At 38.2% G+C, this 22,354-nt stretch overlaps 1 protein-coding gene across 4 annotated transcripts in view; it reads right to left on the minus strand.

Moving 5' to 3' along the window:
* Window positions 1-1,534: 1,534 nt before the first annotated feature.
* TNIK (TRAF2 and NCK interacting kinase) overlaps window positions 1,535-22,354 on the minus strand; it is a 128,528-nt gene continuing 107,708 nt past the window's right edge. For all 4 annotated transcript variants that reach the window (XM_058426962.1, XM_058426963.1, XM_032174002.2 and 1 more), the window contains 7 exons: window positions 22,085-22,228; window positions 19,366-19,500; window positions 11,077-11,177; window positions 9,036-9,185; window positions 6,784-6,943; window positions 6,394-6,533; window positions 1,535-4,167 (listed from right to left, as the gene is read on the minus strand). In XM_058426962.1, the coding sequence (XP_058282945.1) occupies window positions 4,084-4,167; window positions 6,394-6,533; window positions 6,784-6,943; window positions 9,036-9,185; window positions 11,077-11,177; window positions 19,366-19,500; window positions 22,085-22,228 (914 nt within the window). In that variant the 3' untranslated portion in view covers window positions 1,535-4,083. The remainder of the gene's footprint in view (window positions 4,168-6,393; window positions 6,534-6,783; window positions 6,944-9,035; window positions 9,186-11,076; window positions 11,178-19,365; window positions 19,501-22,084; window positions 22,229-22,354) is intronic.

Consider the following 22,354-nt stretch of genomic DNA (forward strand, 5'->3'; position numbering starts at 1 on the left):
TTGGTTATGTTTTGCTTGATTTGGTTAGATTTAAATTTTGAAGAATGAACTAAAAGGTAACTAACAAGTTAGAGACTGTTGAAATGATCAGAACATGGTTATCAGTGGTGATTCTGGAATATAAAGAGCATAGTAGCGTCATTCAGAATTGTTATCAGCATGCTGTGGATTTTCTCATGTTTTCCTGCAGTAGGTTAAAATTAAAGTTTTATCAATAACTATCTTCTTTCTTAAAAATAATGTAGCACATCTTACATCTTAAAGCAATCAGCACAAATGCAAGTGATGCCTGTTCAAGCAGACTTTCAAAGACAGCACACACTGTTAACACAAAGAGCTCTTCCACGTTTCAAGAATACAGTGACGGGAACTGGTACACATAATAGTAGGGAAAGCATTTTTTTTTTTTTAAACTTCGTGGAATGTGAGACTTTAGCCACTTCCTTTTCTGGCAGCGAATGGTTCTGGCTTGAATTTCACATCTTTCTAATAATCTACTGGACAGGAGGGACCAGAGACACCAATTACCAATGAGTCACAAGAACAGACAAAAAATTGTTAGTAGGTTTTGACAACCAGGAACTAAGGTGTTTTTAAAAAACATGTACTTGATGCAAAGTATATTAGGAGTGCACCCTAGAAAACAATGTCAAAGTGTTAGAAAAATGGAGCCCCTGTCCAGGTGACCTTGTGAGATTTCACCCATAACTTAATATACCCTGTTTAATAAAAATAATAGTTCTAGGTCTTCTTGAAGGATTGTTTAGAAGTCTCCAAGAAAAAATAATGAGATCTATCTAAAATAGAGCTGTTCGATTTTATGTGGAACTTAGTGAAAGCTGTCTTCATTTGCATTGTGTGTTATGACAGTGGTCTGGCTGGAACTGGCAGGGGGAAGAGCCTCATTATTTGAGGGAACTTCACAGGTCATCCATTCCTACCACCACTGGATGCAGGAATCCATGCTACAGTATCCTTGACTGGCACCCAGGAATGATGGTCACCTGTCAGAGCCCAGACCCAGACTATGGTGTGGGCAGGCTCAGTAGACTTTACTGGATGATTGTTAATTTACAGCAGTAATAACTGGCAGATCTAGTGAAACTTACTCTGAGGGGAGGGCTCAGTTTCTCCAGTTTCTGTTTGTAGGAAAATAAAAATAAAATGAGCCAATTTCTAGAGACAAAATCACCTATAAAAAGATCAAAACTAAAGAATTTTTTGTTGAGATGCTATAAAAATGGATGAAAAGCAACCATTCCTCCCCTACCCCCAAAAAGAATTAAGGCAATTCAGAAAGTTTGGATGAGCCACAAGGACACCATTCTGACGTATTCTGCATGTTCTGGGCCTCCTTATGTCAGGGCTGGGGTCTGTCTTGCTGGAGGAAAATTTATTTTTGAAGATAAAAGCTTCATTGAATTCTTTAAATATCTATCTTTTAAAGAGCACAGATTTCTGGGGGGCCCATTTAAATTTGGATTTGCCTTGTACTCAGTGTAAAATATTAGTACAAAAATATAAAAGGCATGGCTTGATGTTTAACGTCTGTGTTTTATTGTTGTTGGCACCAGAAAAGCTCATGTTCTATGTTATGTCACTGTACATACTGTAAACAAGACTGCATTAATATTGTTTTCTTATGATTTGTTTCAATGAATCTAGATTTTAAAAAATACATTCACAAACTACCTTATGTTTAAACACAATGATTCCCTTTTATTTCTTAACTGTACCCAAAATCCCACAATAAAAAAATCATTTAAAGCTGTGTGTTTCAAACTTATCACTTAGAAATAAAAACAAAACAAAACATAAAAACAAAGATCAGTTTGCAACATAATTTAAAGAAGCTTCTGGTTTAAAATACCACAGCAGCAATATAAAGAGCTGGTGGCAATCACATTCGGGAGTGAAATCGAAATCAATATATTTTGTCCACATCAGCATCCAATTACAGTAGTTGTTAAATTCAATCCAAAAAGTTATTGCTGAATTTGTGGCATGGAATTTGAGAAGATAGATAGTATTGTTCAGCAGCACAACCACAGCAGTAAAAATGAGAACAGGAGGATTTCATTGCTTTTGACAGCTAAAGGGACCATGAGGAGGATATCTTGCTGATTGCCTGAAGATAATCCTCAGTTACATTCCTGCATATTGCCCGCTTTAAATAAATGCAAATGACAACCACCTTTTAAGGAGGGGCATAATAATGTAATCCAGAAACTAGAATGTTTCCCCTTCTCTTCCCCAAACCACTAGATTGAAATGGCTCCATTTTCCTAATGTGTATTTCGTTCTCATTAATAGTACATCAGCTGCTCGTGTATTTAGGCAAAATCAGTAGGATCATAGTTTTTTTTTTTTTTTTTTTGATCCGTTTACAGTAATTATTTTCTCCAGAAACAAGCCACATTAGTTTTTGTCATTGGATTCACCCCACCTCCAATTTTTTAAGAAGAAAAATTTGGTCAACTACTGTTTCGTTTTAAAAATGTTAAATGCACCTGAGATTGCCAGTTGAGCTCTCTATATGTCTCCTGGAGATAACACTGCTGTGATGAACAGTGAAACAAAAACAAACAAAACGAGGTAGGTTAAAACAGGAAGCGCAACACAGATATTGTTTGCAACACCTCGATACCACAGGCGGCCATGCTTGTAGCTTTGGAAAAAAAAATCCCAGTCGCGTAAAAGTTCAAATCATTTGAGTAAGAGTTTATAAGGACACAAGTCAACCTGAACTAAATACATACAAATTTTTGCACAAATGTTGTTTACCGTATGTTGGGTAATTTGGAGGAAGGTAAAGTGATTAGGGTCTCAAAATTTTGTCCAAAGCCTTGCTTTCATGTTCTCTAAAATTGGAGCCAATGATGCCTCCTGTATCTGAGGCAGGCTTAGGAGTCTAGTCCCTTCTCTCACCCACCCAGGGAGAACACAGGCAGCTCAGAAACATTTATTATTAATTTTTCAGTCACAGTTTTCATCTTGAGAAAGTGGCACCCTCAGGAGAGAGCTGGGAATGTTCAGAGCCTGAATGTCATCCACTCCCCAAGTCCCAGCAAGAACTCAACAAAGTCTCAGTCCTAATGAAGCCCAAACCAAGTGACCTCTTAGCCGGGAGGCTTTGTGCATTTTAAAAAAGACTATGTAAGCTTGTTTCCCAGAAGCTCTTTCTGTCTGACCCCATCTGTCATCCCATCTTTTTGCCCTCATCTGTTGCATAATAGCTGAGGGAAACTTGTGTTAGAGAGTCCCTCAATCACTAGGCCAGCTCAACTCAATGGCATTAGTATCCTATTCAACACACTCCATTCTGTAAAGGGCCATATAAAAATATGGCCTGTCAGATTCACAAAAGTGGTAGTTGATTTTATTAGACTAGTAGTTTTAAGGCTAGTAGTTTAGCCATTTAAAATCTATTTCCCAAAAGAGGGGAAAACTAGTATTTTTCTTCTCTTTTTAAAAATTCATTAGCCGGTTGCTATCAAAAAGCAACCTTTTGGGTTGGTGAAGGCAAGAGAGTTCTTAAATTACTCCACTATGTAGTTATGGCCTTCAGCCTAAGGAGATAAGGTACATTTATTGTGCTCTCTCTCGTCACTGGAAATTGGAAATTTTACAACATACCATATACTTAAAACTAGTAGGCAGACAGAATTAAAAACAGACTCATTTTCTCAGTATGCATTCTTTCCCCATTCTTACAGAGTAAAGGGGTAAAGAAAAAAGGTAAATACCTGAAAACCCACCATAACACAGCTTAATCGTTAAGAGCACACAATATTTGTTTCTATCCCTAACTCCGAAGGGCACATGGTCCATCTTTGTCCATAGACAAGGCAGCATTCTTGGGGATCTCCTGGAAATTCCTGCCACCTTTTTCTCTCCTTCTCAACCAGGCTGCAACATTGAACGATGGACTGTATTGGGAGGGGCGGAGGGAGAGGAAAAGGGGAAAGCGATATGTTCAACCAAGCCTTCTGATTCTGCCTCTAGACTGGCATAAGTCCACATGAGTTATGTTCTTTTAAATTAGAAATAACGCCATGAAGATAAGTGCCAAGTGCTCTTCTGTTACCAGTTCATCATGGAATTTCTGTTGAGGGTCATGAAAAACACTTGGCTACTTCCTCCAGATCGCACGGATGCAAAAAATACCTGTTTGAAATTAAAAAGAAGTTAGTTCAACTGCATGGTCTTTTCCCCTCTTTTCTTCAACCGTCCATCCATTTTCTCTCACATGTCCTATCCTTGCCATGTGTCAGGTCTTAAGACTCAATGGCTTGTGTTTATAAAGTCCCTTTGGATATCGTGCATCCCATGTAAAAACTCCTGCCTTTATTCCTATGGTTGTTATTATTCCTTATTGTGGTATTGGTCTCCAGAGACGCTGAAGGGGCTATATCTTCATTTGTAACAAACATCTCTTTGGGTGTTCACTTTTTAAAAGGGAGTTTCATGCTAGGATAACGTGCTGGATTTCTGGCCTAGGATCCAACAGGTTCTTTGTTAATTTCTAGAAAGGCACAGAAGCTTCCCTTCTCTCACCCATAAATGACAAGAAAGTAGACTTCAGGATGGAAGGGAATCCCTTCAAATTCTCAGTCAAGGGGGAGTTTTAGGCCTACTGACTATCATACAGTTTCAGATTTCAGTTTTTTAAATTTAAGATAAAAACATTAAATAGTGTCGTCAGATAGGGCAAGGTATTTAATGCCTACTCATTTTGGCATTTCAAGAGTTAACGCGTGGTTTCTCTGCTGATGGTGGCATATCCCAGGGCAAATGAGATCATAGCTTTAACGAGTAGAACCACAGTCCATTAGGTCTGAGTCTGTTAAGTCATTTTATCAAACAACTGACAAACGTGAGAAAAATTTGGGTTACTGCTTGCTTGAGCTGAATGTTAAATGTTAAAGAACCACTGCCCCAGGAAAGTAATATTTTGGGCTATGGCCTAGCCCTTCAGTCAGTCAATACCTAACTGGTCTGAGGCATTTGCTTTTGTCACTAGTCTAAAGTCTCTGCTACTTCATCTCTACAGCTTCTTCAGAAGAATGCTAACAACAACTTCTTAGGGAGGTCTCTGGAAATGCTTGACATTCACCTAATGCTACATATGAAAGTAATGCTACTCTTAGGGTCAATGAATCAAAACGGAGAAGGACAGAGAGGGCCCATGGAAAACCACAATGAAGAAAAGAAAGGGCTGCTGTTCCCTCCAAGTTGTGTGCCCCTGGCCCTAAACCTTGGGTTCCAGACACTGGTGTGGCCCCAGCCTACTCCTAAGGATGTGGCATGGCTTGGAACAGCCCTGCTGGGGTAGGTTTTCAATCAGAATGTGGGTATCCATACCCAGATTACTCCTAGTTTTTTGATTCTTAGAGACTGGGTGGGAGCTGGAGTTTTACTAGGTTATGTTTGTTTTCTGGGAAATCTAAATGACTGGAACCATCTTTGCCACCTGCAGCTACTGTCCACCCAGACCACATCAGGTCAGAGTAGTGGGCCAGGGTTGAATATAGTTTAGGCCCACATCACCAGGTTTGGACTAAGACCAACCTGACCTTTGGGGAACTGGGGTGGACAAAGGGATATACAAAAATTCAACCCATCATACCGTTTTTCTATAGGCGTTTATGTCTGTGGCTTTGGGGACAGCATTTCTATGTTGGCCACAGCCACAAAGGATGAATTCGCAAATGCGGTACGGCTTAGCTACTAAAACCTCGGGGTTACTCTACAGGGAGGGTAAGGGAGAAGCAGTACTGCTGCAGAATACCCCTCTGAGGTGACTGATCATGCCAGACGGACACAGCCAAATTTCACTGGAAAACAGTTCACCTATGACATTTCAGAAGAAACATGGCTGGAATGACACAAGACATGGCACTAGTTGAGTTTGTGATTGTGCATTCCTTAAGGAATGGGTGACATTTTTAAAAAGCTTATATTTCTACACATCAAATATTTTGGATTTAAAGGTGAACATAAGGTGATTGGATAGGTCTTGAAAGTGACTTTGTGAAAAGTCTAAAAGTGGAAGTATAAAGTTGACCCACTGTGAGATGATTAATGATGGGCCAACTGCTCTAAGTGCTTAGGAGAATTTGGGGGTGTCTGCTGAGTCATCATAAGGCCTTCAGGCCACAAAAGTTTCTAAGAGGTTTACAAGAAATTTCTAGATGTTTTTATGTAGTTTTTGACATGTGAATAATATATTGAGTGCTCACATGGATCAAACCAAATAATGCCATTTCAAGATAATATTGATTGTTTAACACAGATGTGATTCAAATCAGTATAAAGGAGAATGAAGGTTTCACAGGTACCTGGTGGTCTCTTAAAATGCAAACACTAATGCAAATGTTGAAACGGATTTACCTTATCATTTCTTTCACATAGAAACTTTAACCTTTGAGCTCGCTTATGCATAAATACTCCATCCAAATGTCCTGTTTCCACTGACCGGATCTCAATAGCTTTCTCGCCCCAGCCCATTATCTGATTGGAATGAATGTAGGCTGTCAAAAGGAATTTCCAAAACTGCATTAAAAACATTAGATGGGCAATAACTCACAGCATCTGTTCACATCTTAACCACAAAAATGACAAACGACTTGAGATAAATGGACAAAGCAAGTCTTACAAGAGTTATTCACAGATTTTTTTTTTTTTTTTTTTTGTGGAATCAAATGGTTGTTTCACATTTCTTGATTTTCGTTTCATTTGGGGGGTGTAACTGCTGAAGGAGATAAGGAATGGTTAACCTACCCACAGACGTGGGCATTTCTCCCCATTGGAGCACCACATCCTTAGTTATCCGGCCATAGGTGTTTACATACACCCCCTCATCCTCATAGCAAACAAGCATTTCCATTCCATCTGTTTTAGGCAAGATGACAATAGCATGAGGAGTGATATTGCCCTGAATCTAGAAGACAAAGAAAAGCCAAGCATTATTCTTTTAAAAAATAAAACAACGTCTTGACTATTCATCTCTAACAACTGCAAAAAAGAGGTTTTTGTTTATTTTCATCGTCACCCTAAAGACTGACATTTGCTTTAATTTAACCACTGACTTGTAAAATACCCTGGTAAATCAAACTTAGTCACTAGATTAAAAATTCAATTTACCTGTTCCTAAAAACGGCATGTAAATCTGTGGCACACCTACTATGTGCCAATCATGGGGCCCTTTACATATATAATTTCTAGTACCTAGAATAGCTCCCCAAGGTAGATAGCTTTGTTTACAGATGAGGAAACTGCATCTCAGAAGGGCTTTGTGTCTTAAGCAAAGCTGTGCTAGTATTTGTTGGTAGAGTTGGGATTTGTGTACATCTTCCTGACGTTGAAATTAATGTGTTTTCTATTAGCACAACCACTTCCAAAAAAGGATGAGGAGAATGTAAGCCAGCTAAACCTAATGGAGATAGTTTAAGTAGGGTCAAAATGAACTCCTACCAAAATAATCTGTGAAAAAAAATATATATATAGGATTGTTTATCTGGCTGTCTAAATGCCAGAATAATTCATGGCTTGGTTAGAAAAAATATTTAGAATTACCGCTCATTTAAAAAAATCACTATTGCCGCACACAGTGGCTCATGCCTGTAATCCCAGCACTTTGGGAGGCCGAGGCGGGCGGATCACGACGTCAGGAGATCGAGACCATCCTGGCTAACACGGTGAAACCCCGTCTCTACTAAAAATACAAAAAATTAGCCGGGCGTGGTGGTGGGCACCTGTAGTCCCAGCTACTTAGGAGGCTGAGGCAGGAGAATGGCATGAACCCAGGAGAGGCGGAGCTTGCAGTGAGCCAAGATCACGCCACTGTACTCCAGCTTGGGTGACAGAGCGAGACTCTGTATCCAAAAAAAAAAAAAAAAAAAAAATCACTATTGAAATAAGTGTATATTAATTTGTTCTAGGAAAGGAAATGTGATGTTGTTGTGATCCCCTAGTTGAGAATGCCATGGCAGCCCAACATGTGCTTGATGGATTGGGCTAAGAGAGTTGAGGATTATCATAGTTATGCCTTAGCTGCCTCACCAGGAATGTGAGCTGTGAGTCTTTGTGTTCACCCACATCCACATGAGTTAAAAGTGGTAATAATGCAGCAATGAATGGCAATCGTGTGTGTGTACGTAATATACTGAAACAACTTCTTTTAGTTATTGCGTTTCATTAGAATAAAGTCTTAAAACTCTCAAAATACCTGTCAGCAGTAGCTTCAAACATTCCTGATAAATAGTTTCTCCTGTATGTTAGCCTTGGGATTACACACAGGACACACACTTTACACTACACTTAATCCTAATACGTGAATCCATGTGCAGCATTTCCCTTTAACAGTTATGTTTCAAGCAATATGTCAGGATAGTACTATGAATATTTTAGGGCTAATAAGAAGATCTACAATTTGCAGGGCCCTGTACTAACTGCTTTAGATCCATTACCTCGTTTAATACTAATGATAATCCTATGGGATAAGTCTTTTTATCCATATTTTACAGATGCGAAAGCTGAGGATTGGAGAAGCTGCCTACTGTGTCCATTACTGCAAAGCTAATACATGCTAGAGCCACTGTGTCTGACTCCACTGTACCACACTGCCCTCAAGCTGAAGAGAGGAACTAAAAATAGAATTTTCTCCAATAAATTAGTACCTGGCTTTCTCTAACATAAAATGAACGAATTTCCCTTCAAAAACTGAATGTGGAAACTTGTCTACTGAATATAATTCATGCCCTTGAAAGAAAAATATATTCATTTTAATCTAAAGTCCAAAGAGACAACATGTAAATGCCAAATGATTTCTATTCCAGTTTTAGGAAGTCATAAAAATTAGTTAAATTTATATATTTTAGTTATTAAAAGCAGTATACTTAATGAAGAACGAAAGTCCATTTGCTGGTTAGTAAAGTTTGCATGACTTCTACTAAAACTATGCAAAACAAATCTCTTTCTACATGCAGGCTGTTGTACAGAGAGCCCTTGAAAATCTACTTTTAAGTACTTACATGAGATGGTATGTAGATATCATAAGAGTTTCCTGAATCAACATCAATTACGTGGAAACCAGTGTGTGAACCAAAAATAACCTTTAATCTTTGACCTTCTTCTACCGTGAGATCAACTAGCAGAGGCTTGTGCTGGAGATCTGCAAAAGACTTTAAAAATCACCCCATTAGTATCTGCATCACTCAAAGAGGTATCTTAATAATTTTTTTTCTTTAGCCACTGTCTAGAGGAAGTTAACTTCTAACTTTATTAAAGTGAAAAACTAGAAAATTTCTCTTTCAGTTTTAGGTCTGTTGATAATCTGGCCCTAGGAGGAAGGGTCTAGCATCCATTTGTGCCCCTTTTTCTACCCTTTGTCCTTCGGGGCAGTGAAGTTTAAGTTGGTGCACAGGTGTAAATTTTGATAGTGGTAATGTATATTAAAAACCTGGTGCCTGGGTACTGCTGTTTTTTCCTGTTTATTTCTGGCCTTTGTCCTCTGAAGAAGGCCCAGTCACCTCTCTGGCCCCTCTCTTTCCCATGTGGCAACCAGGCCCATCCACAGCAACTACCCTTTCAGAGACAGCCTGGGAGGGGCAGCCAAGGCTGTCTCTGGGAGAGCATTTGTGAAACAATTGCCTTAATTATAATGCCACTGCTACCTCTCAGACCCTTCTCTTCTCATCTTTTGCTAACACCATCTGACAGCATGGGAAGCTCTAGCCTCCTGTCCTTGTCCTATGGGAAGGCTTGGCCTCTTGCCAGTTCCACTCTTTCCTGTTCAAGTCTTTGCCTTTGCCCTTCCCTCTTTCTGGGCTGGGTCTGGTCTGTCCGAAAGAACATTTTGCACTCTCTCATGTGTCTCTGGGTCATAAAATGATGGCAGTAACTTCAGAGCAAGAATGGGAATGGGATGTTGATTGAAAAGCTTTTGTGGAGACAGATTTTGGCAGAACAGGAGTACCACTTTGGCTTTTAGGAGTTATCCCTTAATTGTTATTAGTAACCTAATGCATTCTAATTTTTTTCCCATAAAAGTGAGGTTATGGAGGGGAGCCCATTTCCATTAATGAATCTATTTTCCTGAGCACATCACAAGCCATCTGCACTAAGGGAACAAGATAGAAGTGATTCAGCTCTGAAGTGGGCCTACATAGTGTTCCAAGGGCAGTTTTGCCCTCCATGGCAAATGTGGTAGAAAAGAATTAATAAGGAGCCAAAGGGAGATAACAGTCATAAAGGTGGGGAGAAAAAGTGAGAGCCAATGAGACATAAAGAAGCAGACAGACATAAGCTGGGAGAGAGAGAGAGACAGAGAGAGAGATCAGAGAGAGAGCATGAGAAAAAACAGAAGATAAGTTCACTTGGGCTATGGATAGGTTATGCGGCTCTGAACACATCTGGGTGCCTGTAAGTACTGGTCCTCCTGGTATTCGGGGTCAACAAGACTAGCATATCCCCATCCCACTCCTGGCAAATCTCACGAGTGACCAATCCAACCATGGTGGGTACAGACTTAGACAAGGTAAAAAATGAAAAGGCAATCAAAATAGAAGAATGCAGAGAAACTAGGTCATTTCTGTAAGTTAGCACTGGGGACATATAAGCATCACCTGAGTTTTAGGGACTTCATCCAGAAAGATTTATGAGGATTAAAAGACTTAGAGACTCAGTTTAACTCTGAGATTCAGTGCTGCCATTTGTCTGCCTTTTTCAAACAAAATATCAGGGAATACCCTGGTTTAGGTGGCTTTATAACAAATGTCATTGCATAAGATCACAATCAATGCCATGCCTACTAACCATTCTAAATGCCTCTTGGGGATGATGATTCATAGATCTCAAGGAGGAGGGTATACCCAAATTTTAATCTAATTTTATAGCATTTACAAATACTTAGTCTTTACTTCTGAAACAAGAAACCCTAGAGTACCTACACTTTTAAAACAGGTTTATTATCTATATGAAAATTGGTATTGGTCTATATGGACTATTTTATTAATGGGTAGGAAACTGAAAATTTTTAAAAAGCACATTTTAGATAATCACATCCCTGCTTACCTTAAATGCCATGAATTTATGATATGGTTTAGGAGCCCAAGCATATATTTCCACAGCATTCTTTAATGCAATCACCAAAAATTTGATCCTTTCATATTTAACTGTAATAGAAAAATTATGAGTGAAAAAGTACATCATTTATTCAAGTTCTTTGTATTAATATTAATGAATGTATAAGCAACAATATGTAAATTTAAATACTGATGTTGGGTGTCAGCTTCATGAAGGTGATGTTCCTGGTGTGGGATTTTTTTCATAGATACTGATTTAGCTTCCTTTAGCGAACTTTGGTTGGCAGAACACTTACGGCTTTTGCTTTATATTGAAGACTCTTTTCATCATCCAGAGATATAACTGCTTAGGACTGTCTTTAACACTAGGTCTAGATGTTGATATTCATTGTAATAAGAATGTGCATAATTTCCTTCGTGTTAGCTTGCCTGGCTTTTACGTTCACCCACATGTAAGTAGCTGAGAGCAGATATGGCAAGATGGTAGAAAAATTAGCAAATGGGCAGATATAAAGACTGCCGTTTGCTTATTATTTATATTTGAATTCCAGTTACCAAGTGAAATAATTGCTTGTTTATGCTTCTAACGAAAGGGGGTGTTAGGAGTCTTGGGTTCTGTTAGTGACTTAAAGGGCTCCGAATACTGACAAATCCTTTTACTCTTTAAAAAATGGAATATTAAGCATTGTAAATTCTATGGATGGAAGCTTAGTTAAATGATTGAGTCCCCACAATGCTTTTGCCTACACAAAGTAGTACTCAATAAATGCTTATTGAATGGATGAATGGAAGAACAGACTGTTGTCTGGCATTCTCTTCATTACTCTTACCTGTGTGTGTGACTCTGATAGAATAATAAGCAATGTTTACAGTGATGACCTTGAGAGATTGAACAATACTTTAAGTGCCTTCTGAATCTTTTGCTATTAAGTATGGATTCTAATTCTTACAGAATTCGTAATCCACAGTTGGTACACATGGCAGTCAGTTTCTTGGTAAAATATCTCAACAAACAGAATATTCTGAGTCCTAAAGAAACTAGGTAGGAAAAATTTTAATATACTTAAATGACATTAAGTTTCCAGTTATTTGCTTTATAACTCTTCATGACATAAAGTGTTTATTAGGCTATTTTTGCTGATCTCTTCACCTGAAACCTAGGAAAAGATCTACCGCTCTTGGCATTGAAGGAACATACCTCAAAATAATAAGAGCCATATGTGACAAACCCAGAGGAAACATCATATTGAATGAGAGAAAGCTAAGAGCAATCCCCCTAAGAACTGGAACAAGACAAGAATTTCCACCCTTACCACTCCTATAGTATTGGAAGTCCTAGCCAGAACAGTCAGGCAAGAGAAAAAAATAAAAAGCATCCAAAATGGAAAAGAGGAAGTGAAATTATCCCTGCTGATGACAGGATCTTATGCCTAGAAAACCCTAAAGATTCCTTCAAAAGACTCTTAGCGCTGATAACTTCAGTAAAGTTTCAGGACACAAAATTAATGCATAAAAATCAGTTACATCAATAATGCTCAAGCTGAGAATCAAATCAAGAGCTCAATCCCATTTATAATAACACACACACACACACCCCTAGGATAATACATTTAACCAAGAAGGTGAAAGACCCCTACAAGGAGAACTACAAAGCACTGATGAAGGAACCATAGATGACACAAATGAATGGAAAAACATCCCATGCTCATGGATAGGAAGAATCAATACTGTTAAAGTGACTATACTGCCAAAAGCAGTCTACAAATTGCCAACGTTGTTTTTTATAGAATTAGAAAAGACAATTCTAAAATTCATATGGAACAAAAAAGAGCCCAAATAGCCAAAGCAATCCTAAGCTAAAAGAACAAAGTTGGAGGCATCACATTACCTGACATCAAACTATACTGTAAGACTGTAATAACCAAAGAAGCATGGTACTAATACAAAAATAGACATATAGATCAATGGAACAGAGTAGAGAACCCAGAAATAAAGCCACATACCTACAACCAACCAATCTTCGACAAAGTCAACAAACAAACAATGAGGAAAGGACAGCCTGGGAAAATTGACTAGCCATATGCAGAAGAATGAAACTGGACCCTTATCTCTTACCATATACAAAAATTAACTCACGATGGATTAAAGATTTAAATGTACCCAAAACTATAATAAGCAAACCTAGGAAAAACTCTTCTGGATATTGGCCTAGGCAACATGTTTATGACTAACACCTCAAAAGCAAATGCAATAAAAACGAAAACAGACAAATGGGACTTAATTAAGCTAATGAGCTTCTGCGTGGCAAAATAAACAATCAACAGAGTAAGGAGACAACCTGCATGATGGGAGAAAATATTTGCAAACTATGCATCCAACAAATTTCTATAAGGAATGCAAACAATTCAACAAGAAAAAATCAATCCTATTAAAAAGTGGGCAAAGGACATGAACACACATTTCTCGAAAAGGACATATAAGCAGCCAACCAACAAATGAAAAAATGCTCAATATCACTAAACATCAGAGAAATGCAAATCAAAACCACAATGAGATACCATCTCACACCAGTCAGAATGGCTATTACTAAAAGTCAAAAAAAATAACAGATGGTGGTGAGGCTGCAGAGAAAAGGGAATGCTTATACACTGTTGGTGGGAATATAAGTTAGTTCAATCTCTTTGGAAAACAATAGGGAGATTTCTCAAAGAACTAAAAATAGAACTATCATTCTACCTAGTGGTCCCACTTCTGGGTAAATCCCAAAGGAAAATAACTTTTTTTTTTTTTTTTTAAATCAAAAGGGCACCTGCATTTGTATGTTTATTGCAGCACTGTTCACAACAGCAAAGTCATGGTATCAATTTAAGTTGTCCATCAATGGTTGATTAGATAAAGAAACTGTGGCATATATACAACATGGAATACTATGCAGCCATAAAAAGAATGAAATCGTGCCCTTGGCAGCAACATGGATGGAGCTGTAGGCCAATCTCCTAGGGTAAAATAACCCAGAAACAGAAAGTCAACACATGTTCTCACTTACAAGTGGAAGCTAACAATGGGGTGCATGTGGACACAAAGCTGGAAATAATAGACACTGAGGACTCTAAAAGGGGAGTGGCAGGTTAAGGGCTGAAAATTTACCTGTTGTGTATAATGTTCGCAATTTGGGTCATGAGTTCACTGGAAGCCCAAGCCTCACCATTATGCAATATACCCATGAAACCAACCTGCATATATACCCCCTGGATCTAAAATAAATTTTAAAAAGAAAAGAAAAAATCCCTTCAGATTTTGCTGATTTTCAGGGTGAAAGAAGAAATAAATAGGTTCATATTTTTAAAGAAATTTAAAATCATCTTGAAAATAAAAATTTAAGCACTTATAGGCTCAGATAAATCAAGAAATATTTTAAATGACTCTTGGATATACAATTTGCTTTTTTTATTCTCATTTTATATTTTTAAGATTTCACAAGAATTTGAACATACTAGAATACTCATGTGCTATAAGAAGATGTCAGTGCTGTTGTGGCTGGAATTTCATAGGGGAAGCTAAGTGGAAACTGCAAGTGGTTCTTTGGATAACTAAGGCAAACAGTGTTTCTGAAAATTAAGCTGGTCTCAAGTTTTCTGGTAGAGAATTACCAGATATTGCTCCCTGGTTAAATTTTACTTTAGATGTGTGGATATAGATCAGCCTACTGATGTTAGGACAATGAAGGGACGGCAATGATTAGAAGGAAGACGTCAGAAATGTTAGAAGGGCCAACAGTAGATGTGCAGGTCAAATAGGATTCCTGTAGCCTGATATTTTTGAAAAACACTTGTCAGGTGTATGCAAGAGATAATATTCAGAAATTTTACATTATTTCCTGCAATGAATTTTATTGCTGTGTAATCATACAGTATTAGTTTATGGACACAAAATTTGATCACTAGAAATCTTTGGACTAACAAATGCCAAGTAATAAAGGCAAAATACTCAGAAGGAAACAGCTTTGAAATTGTTTCTATTGCTTTCCCCTGAAAACATGACCTGTTCTCAAAGAAAGCAGCTCACTATTTTCAAAAGAAAACCAAATATGCATATGAATGTGAATTCTACTTGGTGTGAGAATGATGGGATGTATGTTTTATACTTTGTCAAATTATCAGATTGAGGACAAGAAAAAATTAGAATTCCAGAGCATCCTATTAGAAAGTACCAAATAATTCTGATTCCTAAACAAAAATGTACAGTGGAGCAAATAGCTTGCACTGCCGCCCAGCCTGCTATAGAAAAACATTCCCGCATGTGGTCTGGTTTGTGAATAAAACTATGTCCTTTGAACATCCATTCCTTTTTTAAAAACAAATACTTAACTGATTTCCCTGGGCCTGGCTCTGTGCTAAGTGCTGGCAAGATGTAGATGTGGCACTGGCCACATACGTTTACAGATATTAAATGTTTATTTTTTTCCAAAAGCTGCTTTTTTTTTTTTTTCTTTGAGATGGAGTCTCGCATTGTTGCCCAGGCTGGAGTGCAGTGGCGCCATCTCAGCTCACTGCAACCTCCACCTCCCAGGTTCAAGTGATTCTTCTGCCTCAGCCTCCCCAGTAGCTGGGATTACAGGTGCCCATCACCATGCCTGGCTAATTTTTTGTATTTTTAGTAGAGACAGAGTTTCACTATGTTGGCCAGGCTTGTCTCAAATAACTGACCTCACGATCCACCTGCTTTGGCCTCCCAAAGTGCTGGGATTACAGGCGTGAGCCACAGCACCTGGCCCAAAGGCTGCTTTTTACACTTATCAATACATACATTATCTGTGTTGTAAGGTCAGGGGCTTTTTTTTTTCCTTTGTAAAACTGTGAATGACATGTTATGAAGTGAGGAACATGTCCTTCTCAGGCACCAAACCTTCAGGTTCACTAGCCAGCCCCAACACTTCCTAGTATTGTGTCAAGGTTATCTGGGAAGGTCACCTGGAATGAAATTAGAGAAAAGGCAGGTGGAGACTCTGCTTCAAAATAGAGTCCCCTTTCTAGTTGGCAGAATATGATACACTGAAGTTCTTGCTTTCTGAGCTCTTCTTTATAGCATGCCCCTTCTGTTTCCACATTCTGTATTTAATACACTTGATTAGATTTCAGCCGACATTATGTCATCACACATGATTGGACCCACTTGACTGGTTAAAATTTCAAATGTGTCTCATACTTTTCTGAGACCACATCATGGACTCCTTTGAACTGAAGGTGTCTAACGTGCCTCCGCCACTCCTTTATTGTCATTCTTTATGTTAAATAATTAATGTATTTTACCTAGTACACATTTTAAAAGCCTCCACACATTTTCTTATTTTTATCAGCTATGGATTGAACAAGTCTTACAGGTACCTATTTTAAAAAGCCAAATAACTCTACAGGGCTTATGAAAACCAAGTCCCTGCCTGCCTGCTGATTCCTGCTCCCTAAAAACAACCACTTGCAACTCTTTCAACTACTTCTTTCAGCAATTTGTTTCCAGATTTCTAAATAACATGATGATAATGTTATTTCTTGATTTTTTTTTTTTTCAGTCACAGACATTATTCACTGACTTTGTAGTATGGAAAGGATTTAATTTCTTACATCATTTCATTCTCTCTCTAGCTTCTTCTCTTTCTTTCTTATACATATGCACACACGATTTACTTCTGTAAACTCCAAATATAGCTATATTTCAAATTTTTGGTTAAATCAATATTGAGTGTTAAAATTATTGTTCATGACTGATGAAGGTTGTAGTACACCATGGCAACGTTTTCGTTCTTCATCCGTGAGCCACCGCGCCCGGCCTTTTACTTGTTTTCTATGTATCTATCTCTAAGCACATGTAAACTTTCTGCTAATAAGTGCCCTTCAACATGGTCAAACGCAGCAGGTCATCTATTTATACCATTTTATTTTTCTTGGAGGCATATTTCCTGGAACCCTGCCTTGTCCCACTCTGCCAGGACTTCTTTCTTTCTAGGCCTGTGGCAGACTTGTCACTCCAGGTTCCCTTCACCATCATTCTGGGTATTTTCTTCATCTTCCTGGACTACTAGGTTTAGTTATTTATTTTGGTGGAACACATCCTCCAGTTGCTTCCTGAGAAATGGTGCATGAAAGGTAAATTTTTGAGACAGGAGTTAATCGTGTGTGATAAAGTAGACTGCCCTCCCCAGTGTGGGTAGGCCTTATGCAATCATTTGGAGACCAGACTAGAACAAAAAGACTGAGTCTTCCTGCTTGGTTGAGCTAGGACATCAGTCTTTTCTGGCCTTCAGACTTGGACTGAAGCATCAGCATTTCTTGGGTCTTGAGCCTACCAGTGCTCATAGTGGAACAACACCATCAGCTCTCCTGGTTCTCAGGCCTTCAGATTTGAACTGGACTTAAAACCTTGGCTCTCTTGGGTCTAAATCAGCTTGTTGACTGAAAATCTTGAGACTTTTCAGCCTCTGTAGTATAGTCATGTGAAATAATTCCTTATAATCACTCTCTCTATATATGTATATACACACATACATATACATATATACACATATGTATACATGTATATATATGTATGTACATACATATATATATAGCTATATGTATGTATGTATATGTGTATACACACACACACTCACACATATATATATCTCCTTAACCCTTAACACAGGAGGGCTATAAAATAGTAGTTGGAAATAATTTTGTTGGGAATTTAGAAGGCCTTGCTGTATTGTCTTTTAAGCTTCTATATTGCTGCTGAGACGTCCCAGGCCACTCTTATTCTGGGTCTATTGTATGTACACTGTTTGTTATTTATTTACTTATATTGTGACAGCTTTGCCAGTTTTGAGGACCTTCTCATTTCCCAGGTATTGATATATATCTTGTTGATATGTCTTTTTGTGAGTCTTTCTTTCATTCAGTATCCTGGACACTCAGTGAATCCTTTAATATGGGATTTCAAGGCTTTTAGTTCCAGATACCTTTCTGATATTCTTTCTTCAATACTTTCCTTTCATTTCATATTTTCTAAAACTCATATTACTTAGATTTTGAACCACTTGGACTGATCTTTTTATTTTCTTGTATTTTCTCTGCTTTGCTTTTTGTTCTACTCTTTAGGAGAATTCCTTATCTTCTAACACTTTTATTACATTTTTTATTTCTGCCAATACATTTTAGTTTGCAAAATTTTTTCTTGGTCTCTAAATGACTTTCCGCTACTTTGTTCTACCTCTTTTTTTTTTTTTTTAACAGCCCTTTTCTTGTTTTATAGAAAAGTTTTCTAATCTCTGTAAAGCTATTATAGTTTCTTGCTTCCTTCCTTTCTTTCTTTTTACATTTTCTTCCACTCCTCATTATCCCTGTTTCTTCTAATGTCCTTTCTTTCTATTTGTTTAGGTTTCCTTCATATTTTTGAATTTCTCCACTCCTTGGTATAGACGGGCTTATCTTTAGGGTAGTTAGGCAGCAAGCTTTTTTCATGGCACTTCAAATGTTAGTATCTGTACATCTTTTCTTTCTGGCCATTTAGTTTTTCCAAAAACACTTCTTTCATTCTCTTCCTAGGGAGTATAGGCATGGCTATTTGGGAGCTAAATAGGGGTTAGAGGGATGTGTATGTGTGTGTTTTCACAAGTATTCCCAGCATGAGATTGGCTGTGCAAACCTTTCATCTTCTGTTGCAGCACAGGAAGGTAGTGGCCTAACTACTCAGAGGTGGAGAATGGGTTCTAGAAGACTTGCTGCTCATGAATTTTCTAACAATTCTATTTTCAGTCCCACCTTACACCTCCACTTCCACCTCAGATTCCCCTGGGGCCTTAGTTCCTCGGCCTTTCCGGGTTCTGTTGGATTGATTTTGATCATTTTCCTCACTGCAGATTCAGAATTCAGAATTTCCTGGTATTCTAGGTCTTTTTCCAGTCACTCAGCTACTCTTTCGATTTTACTGACATCTCTTCTCGTCTCTTGGTCTCACTGTCCTCATAGGCTTATGGCATTTTTATTCTTTTCTTGTCATTTTAATGAGTCTTTGGAAGAAAGCAGATATGAATGTTCAAACTGGAGCCTAGGACTTTATTCTGAATGCACTCTTTCAGTTTCATCAATCTGGCTTTTAAAAAATATAAATAATGCTGAAGGTTCCAGCAACATCTGAAGCTGGTCACACATGCGTCATCAATCTGATAGAAAAAACTAGGTGAAACCTAACTAAATAAGTCTGATTGAGTAAACAGACCAAACTTATAATTCCATGTCTTGAGACTTACCAACTTTATAATGTATACAGCCTTCCAAGTCCCCAACAGTGATCCAGCCTTGTTTCTTTTCTACTTCTGGGTCATTATGTAGTATTCTGTTTCTTAACCATGAAAGATAGTAAACTCGTAGCTTATTCTTCTTTCCTGTTGAAATAATAGAGGTTTAATTTCAAATCGCTGTGACAGCTCTCTTTCCTTCCCCACCTCTGTTTATTTTTATTTTATTTATGTGTGTGTGTGTACAAAGGCATAATAACCAGTGTCCCCAGCACTTTGTCATTAAAAGGGTGTTTCTGCTAAAACTTATGGTTAAAAGAGTTCTAAGTGTTTTAGACACATCACAAAATTACAATGTCTTTTATCTTCAGGTGGTTTCTTATTTGAGCATGCTGCTCTTATTCTCTCTTCCCAATGCAAAGCAGTGTCTGCTGAACTTAGTAAGAGCTAACTCTTCAACAGAGTGATCAGAGTTCCAGAACATTCTAGATCAATCACATGAAGAAGTGTCGGCAACTGGGCATTTTGGCACCTGCCTTTCCTTCACCGTATAACCTAATAACAAACAAGAGGATAATATGGGTTCAGAAAATTATACTGGGTGGTTTATGGTGTTGAAGTCACTGAAAGGAATACTGAACAAAAACAGAAAAGGAAAAAAAGGATGCAAACTTGAAAACTTAAAGTTCCCGTTGGTAAAGTGATCTTGGAATAAAGAATTCATAGGATTATAAAATATCTAGACAATATTGAAGAGTATACAAGTAGCAAAACTTGATATTTTCCATTAGATTATTTGCACCAGATAAAATGTCCATTGGGATGACTCTTCCTAACTAATGATAAATTTAGCTCTATGGGTTTTGTTTTTTGGATACTTACTTTTCTTTATCTTAGGCTTTAAAAATGTTTTATTTATTTATTTTTTTGAGACAAGTTTCGCTTTTGTCGCCAAGGCCGGAGTCCAGTGGCATGATCTCGGCTCACTGCAACCTCTGCTTCCTGGGTTCAAGCGATTCTCCTGCCTCAGCCTCCCAAGTAGCTAGGATTACAGGTGCCATCCCCAGCACGTTCAGCTAATTTTTGTTTTTAGTAGAGATGGGGTTTCACCATGTTGGCCAGGCTGGTCTGGAATTCCTGACCTCAAATGATCTGCCTGCCTCGGCCTCTCCCAAAAAAATGTTTTATATTTTATAGATGAATACATACCAGCAGAAGAGAACTTAGTAAAGCATTGCACATGCATTTGACAGGAGAGCGCATTCATCACCTAAACTAAGGGAATCATGGTGTGGTCAGTATTCAATTTTGTAACCAAAGGCCTAGAATCCACATTGATCACAGTAGCTAGGATGGACACGAGAGCCAGTGTTTCCTCCTTTCTGTGCCAATATGAATCCAAGGTTAGTTCAAGAATCTTTTGCTCCTATTTTCATTTTCTCCTTTCCTTATCTGTGCCTCATGAGAAAAGGAAATGCTTACGCTGTTAAGAATGAAGATGTGCCACTAACAACATAATGAAGTCTGAATGTGAATTTTCTGGTTGCATTTCCACTTTTGGTAGCTGACTGGCAGATACGCAGTTTTCATTTTGATTTGGTAGTATGGCAATCAGGAAAGCAATTAACCAGAACAAAAGACTACACGGGATTAAACTCAAATGGTAATACAAAAGGAATTTACCTGGTTAACCTTATTTGGGGAGAATAAAAAGAGATGAAACTGAGCAATCAGTGGAAAGGTAAAAGAAAGAGGAAGTTTAGTGACAAGCAAAAGCATTTTGTCAAAATGGAAGTACAGCTGAACTTGAGGAAAGTTCAAACCAGCATCCCTGTGTTGTCTCTTCGTGAAACAATGGTTGAGCATAAATCCATGTTCTCAAACTTGGCTGTACAATGGAAACACATCAGAAACTATGAAAGCTCCTGATGCCTAAACCCCACCCCCAGAGATTCTGACTCTGGTCTAGGGGTGCAGCCTGGATTTTCACATCTCCCCAGGTGATTTATAAAGTGCAGTAGCAAGTTGGTTCCATACTAGACGGAATGGGAGGGGAAGTGACGGGTGTTACTCGTTAAACTCCTTCAAATACCAAAAAGAAAACTTTCAAGAAAACTACCCTCTTTTAGGTTGCATTTTTAACTTGTTACAAGGCCTTCACTTTAGGCTCCATCTTTTTTTTTTTTTTTCCTATTTAAGGCTCTTTTTGGGAATCAGAAAGCTACAGAGCATAGCAGTAATGATTCCCACACTCAAATCTTTTTGTAGACTTGATCACTCAGTGTGTCAGCTGCACCTGCCAAAACATCAGTGGGCTATAAGCAAGAGAATTTTTGAGGGAAGAGACCAGAGAAATTTCTGCTTACTAAATGTTCCTCTTGGAAGCCTGCATTTTGATATTCTGTCTGTATGTGGTAATAACTGGAGTGCAGAAACCTTAAAAACATCTGAAGATCCTTGCTGAGTCTTGACAGAGGTAAAGAGCTATAAATATGTAGCCTTGTGGTGTGTCTCTGCCTAATTCAGATTTAATGCAGAGGTGAGAGACTTCTTTTTGGAGGTCAGAATTCCCAGTGTTACAAAATGTGGGCAACCTTACTCTGGCTATACTGCTATACTTTATTGTGTTGTTTGTTAGCTGGGAAGGGCAGAACTAACTGTTTCTGCAGAAATGAGGTGGATCCCTTTCCCGCTGTATGGACCTGGGGGACTCATCATCTTAGTAACATACCTGAAATTGTCACAAGGACATTCAGTCCCTCTAGCACATCCATCTGCTGAAATCGCCTTCGGTTGATCAGATTATAGACTTTGCCTTGCCCACTTCGGTCCAAAAGCATCAGGCCATTTTCAGTCCCCACCAGAAGGTTTACACCTGTAAATTTAAGAAGCACCCTAAGACTGACTTTTCACGAACTTTAATCTTCTGCATCGAGAGTCCCTATAAAATTTAAGAAACTGTGACTTGTAAATATACACTAATGGGCAAATAGGTAAATAT

This window comes from Hylobates moloch, unplaced genomic scaffold (assembly GCF_009828535.3).
Source record: "Hylobates moloch isolate HMO894 unplaced genomic scaffold, HMol_V3 SCAFFOLD_13, whole genome shotgun sequence".
Lineage (NCBI taxonomy): Eukaryota > Metazoa > Chordata > Mammalia > Primates > Hylobatidae > Hylobates > Hylobates moloch.